Below are 14,728 nucleotides of genomic sequence, written 5' to 3'. Positions count from 1 at the left end.
TCTACCTTTGTTCACAAAGTAACCGGCACATGTCAAACGTGCATAAAATGCCAAAGGCTCACAAAAAATAATAATAAATAAAAAATAAATGCCAAAGGCTCGTTTTCAAAACCAGCAATTTTTCTAAACTGCTTCACCCCAACCTACGCCACCCTCACCCGGTGCCCGGAGGCCACGTGCTCAGTGATCTTAGTTGCTCCTTCGGTGGTGACATCTTTGGCCTGAATCACGCAGCTAATTTTTCAATTGATCGATTCTAGACATTCAACTATCACCTTTCTTTTTTGGGTACGGATTTCCTATTTACCTGTCTCCCGCACAGGTACACGCCCAGATGTTTCCTCTCCTCATCCTTATGATGTCAACGTCACAATGTGTGGTGAGATCAATGACCAGGGTGACGATGGCTCACCACAAAGCCAGGTCAGGGGGCTGTGTTCACCAATTATAAGAAGTACGTTTTGTAACTTCCTAACATAACCTCCGAAACGTGGGTGTCTCTCACAACTTACAAGTTCCTTTTTTAATAGGCAATGGGATTTTATTTCTAAAATAATGATTCACAAGCAAGCGCTTAACTCATATGGCGTCTTACATTCGGTAAAATAGGGTAGTACGATGGCTTTTTCCTTCCTGAGTTCGCAATTGTTTTATTTTGAAGTTGAATATTGAATTTTCCCAAACTTCTCTACGATCAGTAGTAAAATTTCTCTGTGCTTAATATTACAGCAGCTCAACAGCAGTTATCTTTTTTCCAGGGTCGCCGCTGTCCCCAGACGCCAGCCTTCCTTCTTCCCGCCATCTCAGCTGGTTGCTACCCGGGTCTCCTGTCCATCCGTCCATGGGGCACTCATTTCTCAGCCCTCCCTGAGTTGAAGCCTTGTTTCCCTGTTCCATGTTTTTGTTGGTTGGTTGGTTTGGTTTGGTTTGGTTTGGGGTTTTGGGGGGTGGGTTTTGGTCACTTTGTCATTCTGCAGCAGCATAACTTGCAGGACTTTTCAGGTACAGACGCACAGAGAGACACTCTCTGAGTCTTGTCTGAAAACGTCTATCTGCTGCCCTCATATACAGCTGCCAATTTAGCAGAGCATAGAATTTAATTAAAAATCACTTTCCTAAAGCACAGTTTGGAAGACGTGACTTCCCAGCACCCAATGCTGCCATTCAGATTCTCAACCTCCTGCATGAGACATTAATTTTTCTCTTTATCGCGTGTGTTCTGAACATTGTTAAATGGTGTGCCGTGGCGGGGATTTTCTTTCATGGATTGTACTAGGCACTCAGGGAGCTTTCCGCCTGAAGTGTCGGATCTTTCCAGTCTAATACACCTTGGCTTACAATTTCTTGGACAATTTTTTCTCCTCTCATTGTTTTTCTTTCTAGAATTCCTGTTTGTCAAATGCTGGACTCCTTGACTTGATCCTCTAGGAGGTTTATCACTCCTCTCTTATTTTCTCTCTCCTGTTCTATTTCCTGGTTGATTTCACTGATTTTATTGTCTAAATCCGTTGCTATGTTTTGTTTTGTTTTTCAGCATTGCATTTGTCATTCCCAAGCCTTCCTCCTTATCTCTGGTTGTTCCTTTTTGCTTCATCGCACCCTGACCTGGTTTCAAGAGTGTGACGTTTCATTGCTTAGAATTTTAGAGCTTTCCTCCTCCCTATATTCTGATTTAGATCTACGTCCTCCGTTTTTTGCTTTTTGTTTTCTTTAAAATATGGTTTTTTGTGGTGCCTCTTACTGATGTTGGAGGCTTTCCTCAGATGTCTGATGTTTCCTGGCTGTCCGTATTCAAGAGAGAAAATAACTATCTGAAGACTCAAGGGTGTAGACAGGACTTCCTAGGGAGGTGGGCTTCACTCTAGGATGACTGGATGAGGGATCAGCCATTTCACCGAGGAACACTCAAGTGGAAGTATCTAGAGGCCCTTTGTCTGAGACTATATGGGTCTTCTCCTCCATCCCACCTGGGTGAAGTCTGAGCACCAGCAAACCACCTGTCTGTTGGGGAGGCAGGCTGCAGACAGGACAGCCCCAAGACCCTAGCAAGCAGAACCCCTGGCTTGTGCCCCACACTTCACGGGAACACCATGCTTTGAGATGCCTTCTCTGCAAACATCCCCATCAGGTGTCCTCCAGGAATGGCCACAAAGAGTCCTCCCGGGGTTGGCAGTGGCAGCAGAGGTATCCGGGTAGGGTACCATCCTAAGTCCAGAGTAGGTCCTGCATGAGCCCTAGTCTCTTGTTTCTCCTCCTCAGGGTGCTCTCTGACTGTCTCCTTCATGAAAGGGGTTAACCACATGGCCCCAGAAGTTCATATTTCTGGAATCATCCTGGAGCTGAATGGCTAGGCCATGGTTCCAGCAGGGGGGCTAGCAAGGAGATGAACCCTGCCGGGCAGCACCATATGTTTATCGCCTGATCATGAGATTGCGTCACCAGAAAAGAGATAACAGGCTGATTTCCTGTGGCTCAAACTGATAATTTTTTATAAATGAAGACACCCTGCAAAAATATTGGCTGGCCCTTGACATCCCAGAGGCAACCCCCGGCTGCAGGTCCTCGCTGCTAAAAGTAAGACCTGTCCTTAATCCTCCTGCTTCTCACCCGCCCCTCGCCCACTCTCTCCGCTCGGCCTGACACACTGAGCTCTGAGCCTCTGCTTCTCCCCATCTCCTCCTGCTCAGAGGGAGGGAGGCCTAGAAGAAATGGATGGAGAAGGGGACATGAGGGCCCAGCCATCCCACAGAGATACTGGTCACCCACCTGAGATCCCCTCTTCACAGGCCCTGATGCCTCTGGTCCTGAGCCCACGAGGAATCCAGAGTGAACTACCCTCTTCCCGCAGGTGCCCCCCCAAACCCCCCACTCTCACCACTCTGTCTTCCACCCTCCAAACTTTGGCAAACATTTTCTTATCTGTTCTCTTTTTGTTGTTGTTTCTTTCAATTTCTTTTTTTTTTTGTACATGTTTAATTGGACTTTGGTTTGCCAACGTATAGTGTAACAACCAGTGCTCATCCCGTCAAGTGCCCCCTCAGTGCCCGTCACCCAGTCACCCCCACCCCCCGTCCACCTCCCCTTCCACTACCCCCTTGTTCTCATGTTATCTGTTCTCTCTTCTCATTTTCTATCTCCTTGTGCTTTACAAGGTTTTCAGTCCTTTGCTACCATTTAAATGGATCGACAAGAGTGTGGGGTTGGGGGGCGGTGGGTAACTGAGATGTTAATCGCTCATTTGATAAAAAAGGACAAAGTTTTCTGTTTCTTCTGAAACAGTATAGATTAAGGATTTTCTTTTAATTCAGCAATCAATTTTTAGTCTTGAAAAATCGGCAAAATTCCCACTTCCTAATGAATCCCTCTCAAGAGTTGGGCATGAGGACAAAAGAAGCTGTGTGGCTTCACGAGGTCACTCACCAAATACTCGCAGAGCACCCAGAGGCTCAGGCCTGTGTCGGGCTCTGGGGACACAGCAGTGGCCAAGACACACACAGGCCCCTCCTGGCGCTTGCCTTCCGGGGGTGAGACACACCAGACAAATAAAAATCAGGAAATACCAGAAAACAAACAGCGTGCAGAGAATTAAAACAGGGTAAACAACTGGAAGAATTTAGGAGGCTACCTTAGGCCGTGTGACCAGGAGTCCTCTCAGAAGGGGATATGGGATCTGACAAACAGTAGAGAAGGAGCCCATAAGTGAGTTATCGGGGACATGAAATTTCCAGGCAGAGAAAACCACAAGCACCACGGGCCCAGCACTGCAAATGGCCTTGGCCTATTTGAGTATAGAGTCATCCACTGTGGTTGGAAGAGGAGAAGTCAAAACTATATGTTGATGAGTTCGAGATACCATCCGACATCCCGGAGGCCTGCTATTAGCCGCGGGATGCGGGAGTCTAGGGCTTACGGGGGAGATCTGCTGAAGATTCCAGCTCAGGAGTCATCTGCATGGGGAAGATGTTTCTCAGCCACGGGACCTAGTGCTATCTTCACCGAGAAAGCATGCAGATCAAGAGAAAACAACCAAAAATGAGGTACGGAGCTGAAAGTACAGCGCAGGGAATATAGTCAATAAACTGGTAATAATGTTGTAGGGGGACAGATGGTGACTCCACTTACCAAGGTGCGCACTGCGTAATGCAGAGAATTGTGCAATCACGATGTTGCACACCTGAACCTAATACAACGCTGTAGGTCGATTATACTTCAACAATAACAATGAGAGAGAGAACAACCAGAGCATCTCGAGCCACTGCACCATTGAAAAGTTGAGAGGAAGAGCTGGAGCCAGGAAAGGAGGCTGAGAAGGAAGGCCTTCTCAGCGAAAAACACAGAAAGGGTGAGGTCTGTTGGGGAAGCCAAGAAAGAGAACGTTTCAAGTAAAAGGGAGCAGTAAACTGAGCTGCAGGCCCCAAGACATCACGGAAGATAAGGACAGAGAAGTGACAAGGGACGGCAGGCAGGTCATGGCCTCAGGATGTGATGAGAGAGTGGCCCTGGTGGAGTGGAGAGGCAGCCATCCGGCAGTGGGGGGGAGCAAGTGGAGATGACCTCAGATGGCCCTTTAGGGACATATTCTGCAGAGAGAAGCAGAGGCAGGAGTGGCAGGTGGAGGGGACGTGGGGTCAGGAGGGAGATGGACTCGGGTAGCAAATGCTAGAGCTGGGAGTTGACAATGGATGCGAAACGGGAACAAAAACTGGAGCAAAGGGGCAGCCCTGGTGGCTCAGTGGTTTAGCACCGCCTTCAGCCCAGGGTGTGATCCTGGAGACCCAGGATCGAGTCCCACATCGGGTTCCCTGCATGGAGCCTGCTTCTCCCTCTGCCTGTGTCTCTGCCTCTCTCTCTCTGTGTCTCTCACGAATAAATAAATAAATAAAATATTTTTTTAAAAAGACTGAATAACGTTCCATTATATACAGATTAGATGGATACACAGAATGTCTATATGTCAGATTTTACTTATCCACTCAATGCTCAGCAGACACTCAGGTTGTGTTCGGCAAATGGGGACAAAGTTTCAGTCATGCAGGATGAGTACCCTCTGGATTTACCGCATGGTGCCTACAGTTCATACCATCCCTGCTGTATACTTGAAGTCTGCTAGGACAGTAGATCTTCAGTGTTCCTGCCACACACAGAGAAGGTCACCAGGTAAGGTGACGGATGTGCTGATTGTCTTGATTATGGCCATCATTTCGCAACGTGTGCGTATACGAAAACATTGCACATCTTAAATATGTACGATTTTTCTTTGGAAGTTGTAGCTCAGTGAATTGGGGCGGGGGCAGGAACCACCCACAAATGAATAAATCGATAAATGGCAGAGCCGCTGCTCACTCAGGCCCCTTCACGCAGAGCGAACGGCACACTGGGGGCCAGACACCTGCCTCCACCTCCACCTTGGGGGGAAGCAACCGGCCACTTCCAAGTGACCAGGACAAGCTTCTCACGGGGACAGGGGAGGCCGCAGGGGAACATTTCACAGCTCCAGATAAAGAGCACAGCTTCCCGCCCCCCGCGGCTGACATCGCCAGAAGAACGTCTCAGAAGCCGCTGGCCCTTCCACAGCCCTGATGGAAAGTCCACCCAAAGGGCAGCCGCTGGGGCAGAGCGGCCCAGAGGCCGACAGACCAGCGCCCCCTGCTCCTACCTTAGGGAGCCGCGCCCCCCCACACACCCCCAGCCCTCGGCCGCCCGCCTCTTGCCCCTTTCCTGATAAGCAGTTCACCCCACGGACCCCGACGCCCGGGCCCCTCACCCAGAGACACAGGCTTTTCTGGAAGGCCTGGTCATTTTGGTAGTGTCGGGGAGCAGGACTCCCTGTCCCCTTCAAGGGTTCTGCTCGCTGGACAAGGACTCCAAGTGACAGGAGACAGATTCACGGGAGAAAGTCAGGCCGGGTGGCTCAGCAGTTTAGCACCGCCTGGGGCCCAGGGTGTGGTCCTGGAGACCCAGATCGAGTCCCGCGTCGGGCTCCCTGCATGGGGCCTGCTTCTCCCTCTGCCTGGGTCTCTGCCTCAATCTCTCTCTCTCTCTCTCTGTGTCTCTCATGAATAAATAAATAAAATCTTAAAAAAAAAAAAAAGAAAGAAAGAAAGAAAGTCAGCCATAGCAGCGTCTACATACAAGACAGACACATGGATGGGGAAGCCCGGCAGGCCAAACACGGGATGTGCCATCCCGAACTCAGGACAAGGGGGTGGGGGCCTGGGATTTCAAAAGAAAGGGATGCAGTCCGCAGGGGCATAAAGAGAAGAGCAGAGGCCTGGTAAGAAGACGTCTGCCCGCCACACGGAGGTCCCGCAGCTAAAACTGATCCCCATTAGTAATCCCCATTCTGGAAGCGATCCCTCGGTCAGACCCTTCCAGCGAGTTAGAGGAGGGCAGGGCTTTCCCCCGAGCCCTCAGGGTCTCAAGCTCAGAACAGTCCGAGCCAACGTGGCGCGTCCCGGAGGCAGGAGGGCTGCCCTGAGCGCCTGCAGCTGCTCCTGGGGCCCGAAGATGCGTCCTGCTTCTTGAGGTGACGTGCTCTGCAAGGGCAGGGCCACACCTGGGTCACTCATTCCCCCGGTGACAGCCCCAGCTCGGGGCCTAGCAGGCAGCAGGTGCTGCATAGACGCTGACCAGGGCAGTGAGCGAACGGACGCACAAACGAGGGTGAGACGGGGCTTGTGCTGATCGTTGGGAGGGGAAGGGTAAGCCTCGCCGGGTTGCCTCGTGCGGGAGAAGCTCAGGTCACGTCTGCCACGCTCTCATAGAAACCTCGGGAAAGTGGAAGGTGTGCCCACCGCTCATAACCCTATTATGGGGCGGTTTCTATGGTGGTGCGGGTGTCAGCAAGGGCCCAGCTTCAGGGAGGACAGAGCAAAAAGGGAGTGAGTGGCCTCGAAGAGCAAATGGTGCAGAACGAGAGGATGACATAGTCGCATCACCAGTGCCGGGTTCTTGTCGAGCGCACCAGGAGGGGGGAGACCGAGGCAAAGGCAGGGAGCAGAAGTCTTATCATCAGTGTCCTGTGGCTCCAAGTGGAGGCAGGAGCAGCCCAAAGCAGCCTTAAGACGTAAGAAAGCAGAGGAGGGGCGCCTGGGGGGCTCAGGGCTTGAGCCTCTGCCTCCGGCCCAGGGTGTGGCCCCGGGGTCCCGGGTTCAAGTTCCACATCATACTCCCCACACAGAGCCTGCTTCTCCCTCTGCCTGTGTCTCTGCCTCTCTCTCTGGGTCTCTCATGAATAAATAAATAAAATCTCTTAAAAAAATAAGAAATCAAAGAAAATATGCAAATTATATCTGGCCTCCTGCTGCCACTTCTTCCTAAAGGAACACCTTCACGTGCACACACAACGCATTCAAGCAGCGCCAGCCACAACAGAATGGGTTTTGGTTTGTTTTGTTTAACAGAATTTTTTTTTCAGAATGGTTTTTAAAAACCGGTTTCCAACTGTCTGTATCTTGTTGTTTGAAGTTCCCTCTTTAACCTTACACGGATTCTGGGTTCCTCCCCCCATTTCTTCAAGGGAATCCTCACTGTTAGGCACCGGATCACCCCCCCCCCCAACCGGGCCCAGCCACACACCCTCCTCCCCGCGGCCTCCCCATGGTCCTCGCGGCCCAGCTCCGAATCAGCGCCAAGCTCTGCTGATTTTGCCTCTGCCCTCCTGTGTGTCCATCCCTCTGAGTCCCGCCACGGTCAGGCTGCACTGGCTGCCCCCTCGGCCCCCGCAAAAATCTCCCCACTGTCCCCCCTTCCCGGCCTTCAGGCCAGAACATCACACCGTGGCCACCGGGCCTTCTTGTAGGGGTGCACTCAGCCGTGTTCCTCTGTGTCCAGATGCTCACAGGCTGCCACCTCCTCCCCACAGCCCCGAGGGCCCACTGCCCACCCCGCCAGGTTCCCGTCTGGCTTCCCCCACCACGTGCTTCTCTCTCCCCACAGCAGACCAGTCACCATTGCACACACCTCCTGGCCGTGTCCCATGGACACGTGGGCCCCGCTCACGCCCAGACTCCGGCAGGGGCTCCTTCGTGCCCATGGTTGAAAGACCCAATAAAAACGACCTAAGCCAACCTCTAACCCAACGCATAAACCCTTCGGCGAAGCTGTCCTCGTCACCCATTACCGAGTAACAGACTCCCAGAAAACATACTGGCTTAAAACACTAATCATTTTATTTGCTTTGTGGTTCCACAGGTTCATAATTTGGGCAGGGCCTGGCAGGTGGCCCTTCTGCTCCACACAGTTGCCTCTGAGGTCAGTGACTTGACTGGGGTCATCCACCAGGAGAACCAAGGCTTCACTCTCGTGTCTGGTGCCTCAATGGCCTCCACACAGGCCCTGCATCTCTGCCCGGCTTGCCCGGGTTCCCTTACTTTACACAGTGATGGACCAAGGCTGGAGGGCCTCTGGTGGGGCAGCTCCCAAAAGTGAGCCCTGCAAGGGGGGCAGATTCTACAAATCTCCGATAGCCTGTCCTCCAAAGTTAGAGTCCTTTCTACTGCATCTGCAGATCAAAGCTGGTCACAAGGCCACAGCAGACGCAAGGGATGAGAAGTAAACCCACCTCTCGCAGAGGGAAGTGGCAAAGGACTGGCCACCAGCCATAGTTAATCCAGCACAGAAACTTCTGAGATGCTGCTCGGTGCCAAAACAGGTCCTGTGATGAACATCTCATCACAATGCAAGGGCAGTGCATTTACGGAAAATACCCTCGCTCATAAACCTGGACCTTCCCATCCCAGAGTCCTTGAGCCGACGGTCCTGGCAGACACTGCCCCAGGGACCCCCCACCAGGGCTTCCCAGGTGCTGCCTGCATGTCTGAGGCTCCTCAAAATGCAGACGTACCAAGTCAGGATTATAAAGTTTGAACCTTCACATTCATCAAATTCATTTTTAAAACAAGAACAACCTTATCATTACCATAGCCTTCCTTGTAAATAATACCAAAAGCCTGCATTTGGGTCCCTTGGTGAGCCCTGTGGCTTTACGAAGTCCTCCATGACCCCCCACGCAGAGCACCCCACAATTTATCATCTCTGTCTCACTGAGGTTCTCAAGGAGGTCATCAACCAGAAAACCCCTCTGTAATCTCCTCATGAATTGAGCCCCAGGACACCAGTTCCACGGAGCCACCTTCCCAGCATCTGGGACTCAGCTCACCCCTGCAGAGGAGGGAGGCCAGGGATTAGAACAGGTGATTCTTGCTCTTAGAGATACATAAAAGTATTGCTTGTCCTCTCCAGCAGACTTACATAATCCTATGCAAATTCCAACAATATAAACTAAAACATCTCTCCGCTATGGATTGATTGGATTTTAAGACGATTATGGAATCATTGTTCAACAGGTGTGATAACGATTGTTGTGGCTCCACAGGGAAAGGTCCACGGTCCTGGGAGATGCACACTGAAGTGCACAGGGTTTAGTCAGGAGTCGCCAAAGTTAGGCTCCCAGGCCAGATCTGTCCTCTGTCTATTAAAGTCTTCTGGGGGCACCTGGGTGGCTCAGTTGGTTAAGCATCTGCTTCTCCCTCTCTCCCTAACATTCCCCCCTCGCTCGTGCTCTCTCTCTCTTTCTTTGTCAAATAAAGTCTTTTAAAAATAAAGTCTTATTAAAAGGCAGCCACACTCATTTGCTCACATATTATCTGCAGCTGCTTCTGTGCAGCTGATTGAGTAGTTGTGACAGAGGCAGCGGGGCTGAAAAAACCTAATATATTAACTATCTGGACCTTTACGGAAAAGAGTTTGCTAAGCCCTGGCTAGAATTTATGAAGTCTACATCTTTGTTTTAAACTGTTTGGCAAAACCGTTTAGCAGTAGCCACAGAAATATACATGTGCGTGTATATCTATCTGTGTGTACAGATAGATACAGTTATAGAGGAGAGGAGAAAAGAGACAATGGAAATATGACAAGATATTAATAACTGGTGAATTTTAGTGGCAACTCTATGAGTACTTCTTTCAGTTTTGCTGCAAGTTTGAAATTACTTTTAAATAAAATGTTTTGAGAGTAAATATGGCTTCCCTTACAGACTCAAGAGAATCTCATATATATATAGGATATATATATATATCATTAGTATATCATATATATATGGCTCGAGGGAAAATTCAGTAAGATCAATAACAATATAAATATGTAACCAGCCATTGCAATAGGTCTTAAAGCAACAAGAACAATCTTATTCACAATCAAACAAAAAATATCAAACCTACAGTTTAAGAAGAAAAAAAAATGTGGAGCATTTAAGTAAAATAATAAATTTTACCGAAGTCCAAAGGATGGAAGCACATCAGCATATATAAATTATTGTGAATGTTTGGGATTGGGTGGCCAGTGCATTTACAGGTGTTTATTTTTTTTCAGGTTTTTTTTAATAATAAATTTATTTTTTATTGGTGTTTAATTTGCCAACATACAGAATAACACCCAGTGCTCATCCCGTCAAGTGCCCCCCTCAGCGCCCATCACCCATTCACCCCCACCCCCATAACAAAACAAAAACACTTTACCAAACACAGAAAGAAGCTTTGAGTAATAGGAAGATAATATTACATCCTGAGCAAGGAAACTGAATGATTTAGTATTGAAAAAAATATGTCCATCTTCCACAAATACAACTATCACACTGATATAATTCCAATTAAAATTACCATGTATTTTTGTTGTTGTTGTTGTTGTTGTTGTTGTTGTCTGGGGGAGGATAGTGATAAAATGAATCAAATGTACCTCTAGTAGAATAAAATGGGTAAAATCAGCCAAAGACATTTTGAAAATGAAGAGCAATGATAGGTTCTTACCTTAGCAGATGTGAAAACTCATTTTAAAAGCCACAATCACTAAACAAGCAAATGTGGCTCTAGAATAATCAAAGGAGAAAAATCTATGAAGAGATCCAAAGGTATGTGAGAAGAATTGAGGCTGCAAGTGCAATGAGAAGAGAGAGGATAGATTATATCTTTGTAAACAAAGATGGAACAATTTGCTAAGGAATTGGAAGGAAAAAAAGTTATAGCCCTATATCATACCACTCTCCAAAGTGGGAGAAAATGAAGTACAAAAAAATAAAATCATGAGTGATATACAAAACACTGTGGATTAGTATTATTAGAAGCTTGTGGTGGCACAGAGCTTAGCATGAAACAAATCATTTTTTTAAAGCCTGATATAGTTGGCTAATAAAACTTTTAATCTTCTGTACACCTGAAAGCACAATAACCAAAATTAAGAAAAAACAACACCGAGAGACACTTGGGTGGCTCAGTCGGTTGAGCATCTGACTCTTGATTCCAGCTCAGGTCATGATCTCAAGGTTGTGAGATCAAGCCCCATGTGGGGCTCTGGGCATGCAGCCTGCCTAAGATTCTCTCTCTCCCTCTCTCTCTCTGCCCTTCCTCTGCTCATGCACACACTCTCCCTCTCCCTCACTCTCAAAAGAAAAAAAATAATAACTGAGAAAAATATTTGCCATATAAATGATCCTAAGGGGCCACTGTCCCCATGTCTTATCAGTATAGGAAAAAATATTATTAAAATGTTTAAATGAATATACAATCCATAAAATAATATGATTGTTGGAATTCAGCGTGATTATTATTTTCTTCTTTTCACTTATGTATTTTTTGCATTTTCTAAACCCCCCCCCAAAAAATGTATTATTCCTGTAGGAAAAAAAATTGCATAATAGGAACCAGGAAAAAATAATTTTCTTCAGGCAACCTAAGCAGTGTAAAGCTCCTTTACCAGCTCCCAACTGTCCCAGAATGAGTAGGGATGCAAGGTTCCCAAGAACTCCCTATCCAGGGCCAGAAATGTGCATTTGTCATCTTCTTGAACCCTCCAAAATACTCAAGTTGGATGCAGTTATTACCCTAATATTATAAACAAGAAAATGAAGGCTCAGAGACATTCGGCAAGTGTCCCAAGTTCACACAGCACTAAGCAGTGGAATTGGAACTGGATCCCAGGCTGGTCTGACCCCAAATTCCACACTTTCTGGGCCCCTTTCCAGGTCGCTTGGGTTGGGAGACAGCAGGTCTGAGTTCTTTTTTTTTTTAGGTCTGAGTTCTGATTCTGCCCCTGTCCCCTCTGCCACCACGTCCTTGGCAAGTCTCTTCCTCTGTTTAACACTCAGTTTCCTCATCTGTCCAATGAGAAGTGGATTGGCCCAAATGGGGTGTCAGATTCCTTCCTGCTCAGACATGTGAGATTTCTGTTCTTATAAAGCACTCAGGCCTCGCTCTGTGTGTCTCTCATGAATAAATAAATAAACCAAATCTTTAAAAAAAGAATCTTAAAAATAAATAAAGCTCTCAGTACCAACAAATGGCCAAACCAGGGATGGGCGCCAGTAGCCCGGGCGCGAGCGTTGGTGGCCGCTCAGAGATGCCCCGTGCGCGGGCTCACCTTGAATTCCTCACGGATGCGCTCCTCCAGGACTTTGGCAGCCTTCCTGTCCTCCATCTCCACTTTCCACTTCTCCGCCAGGATCCGGGCTTTCTCATTGGCCAGAGCATCCCGAAACTTCTTGGTGATTTCTGCCTCCTTCTGTCTCCTTCCAAGAGAACACCAGGAGGTATAAGCCCGAGTAGGAAACCGAAGGACCACGTAACAACAGAACTGTGAGTAAAAACCATGAGCATCATTTCCCGGTCTTAGACTGGCAGACACCTAAACTAAGCAAAACTCGATGTTGGCAAAGTTTGGGGCAAAAAAGAGTCACTGTCCTGGATGGTAGTGCAAATCAGCTGAATTTTTCTGGAAGCCAGGGAGGAAGAAAGACTCAGAAATCCTTTTTCTCACTCAGTTTCACAAAGGTGTAGGTAGAAGATGTTCAGCAGAGGCTTTTTATAACATAATAAATGGCAAACAACCTAAATGTCCATCAACAGGACCAATAAGTTGAGTTTCTCAGGTAACAGGAAAGCATACGTGATCTCAAATAACACTGGGAATCTCTATCGATCAATTCTTCAAGGTGCTGCCTAAACGCTCACTGTGATTATCTTAGGTGGTGGGTGTTGAGTTGCTGTTACAATTTGACAATTAAAATAGTGTCTTTAGGGCAGCCCGGTGGCTCAGTGGTTTAGTGCCGCCGTCAGCCTGGGGTGTGATCCCGGAGACCTGGGATCAAGTCCCACGTCAGACTCCCTGCATGGAGCCTGCTTCTCCCTCTGCCTGTGTCTCTACCTCTCTCTCTCTTTCTCCCATTAATAAATAAAAAACCTTTAAATAAATTTAAAATAAATAAATGAATAATATATTAAAAAGTAATAAAATAAAATACTGTCTTTAAAAGCTGGGGGGAAGGCAGCCCGGGTGGCTCAGCAATTTAATGCCACCTTCGGCCCAGGGCTTGATCCTGGGGTCCCGGGATCGAGTCCCACATTGGGCTCCCTGCATGGAGGCTGCTTCTCCCTCTGCCTGTGTCTCTGCCTCTGTGTGTGTGTGTGTGTGTGTGTGTGTGTGTGTATCTCTCATGAATAAATAAATAAAATCTTAAAAATAAAATAAAATAAAATAAAATAAAAGCTAGGGGGTGGGGAGTGTTGGAATCAACTGCCTATGGATTTCCAAGTTTGGCAAAAAAAAAAAAAAAAAGTTAGGAGTTGTTCATGAAAGTCGTCTGACTCCACATCGCAGTGGGGGCTCAATTATCCGCATAATTGAAAGAAAGGGAAAGAAACAAGCTGAAAGGGAAAGAAACAAGCAGACGACAAAAGTGAATCCAAACTCATATACTATCCCAGGGATAAGCCACTGAGAAAGGAGAAGTAGGTCATCTGTATTATCTCAGGAAATCCAACTACGTCCAGATGGGAAGGGTGTGCCCACACCACAGATGCCACAACTGAGACCCCAGATCAGCTCACTACTGGCTGGTGGGGCCAGGATTTGAACCCATGAGACCCACCCAGTGGAGGCTCTGATGCTGTGGTCCCCTACTCTTGGCTGAGCCCAACGGGTGCTGCCTGGCACCTTCTTCCTCCCACCCACAACCTATTGTCCTTCAGCTTGGACCCAGCCTAGGCGCCCAGACACCCCGGCACCCATCTGCACCTCTCACCAGAGCTCCTCGGCCTCCCTCTGAGCCTGCAGCCGCGCCCGCTCGGCGATCAGCTCCTCCGAGATCTCTTCATAGGGCTTGTCGCCAGGGCCTTCTCCCATGATCCAGACCCAGACTTCACCGTCTGCCCCCAAGAGCCACTGGATGTGCTTGTCACTCACTGCTTCACAGCAGAAGGAAGGGGGAAGGGACAGGTGTGAGTTCCAATTGGCCCAGGATGAGTGAGTGGGGTTGGCGGATGCTGACCCCACCTGTCTGCAGGCCGCTGCCATCCGCAGAAATCATTCCAGAGGGACGCCGGCCCGAGCGCCGTCCACCTCCCCCCCCCCCCCCAGGAAGCGACACAGCTGCCAAGTCAGCCGGTGTAGACGGTGCCCAAGGCCGGCCTCCGAGATGCTCCGCAGACAGCGCGGCGGGTGACAGCGCCGGCGCCTCCTCTCCCTCCCTGCTGTCCCCTGTCTGCAGACAAGCAGTCAGAGACACAGAGCCCGGCCCGGACCCACATCAGCCTGCAAGGGGAGCAAGGATTAAGCCTGGGGCCTACTAAGCCACTGAGATTTCTCGGTTTGCCCACGGCGACTGATGCCATCGATTCCCAGGACTAAAAAGGAAAATATCCCTGGCGCAGGGTAAATGCAAGCCGGGTGGCATTGCCCT

The 14,728-nt window shown here is 48.8% G+C and overlaps 1 protein-coding gene across 2 annotated transcripts in view; it reads right to left on the bottom strand.

The window, feature by feature from the left end:
• The window catches only part of SH2D4B (SH2 domain containing 4B), an 83,419-nt gene that overhangs the window by 44,499 nt on the left and 24,192 nt on the right, over positions 1-14,728 (bottom strand). For both annotated transcript variants that reach the window (XM_072823801.1, XM_072823802.1), the window contains exons 2-3: positions 14,072-14,234; positions 12,412-12,559 (exon numbers count right to left, since the gene is read on the bottom strand). In XM_072823801.1, coding sequence (XP_072679902.1) covers positions 12,412-12,559; positions 14,072-14,234 — 311 coding nt within the window. The remainder of the gene's footprint in view (positions 1-12,411; positions 12,560-14,071; positions 14,235-14,728) is intronic.

The sequence above is a fragment of the Canis lupus genome, chromosome 4 (assembly GCF_048164855.1).
Source record: "Canis lupus baileyi chromosome 4, mCanLup2.hap1, whole genome shotgun sequence".
Lineage (NCBI taxonomy): Eukaryota > Metazoa > Chordata > Mammalia > Carnivora > Canidae > Canis > Canis lupus.
Note: the sequence above shows the minus strand (reverse complement) of the source record. Positions and strands in the feature narration are given on the sequence as shown.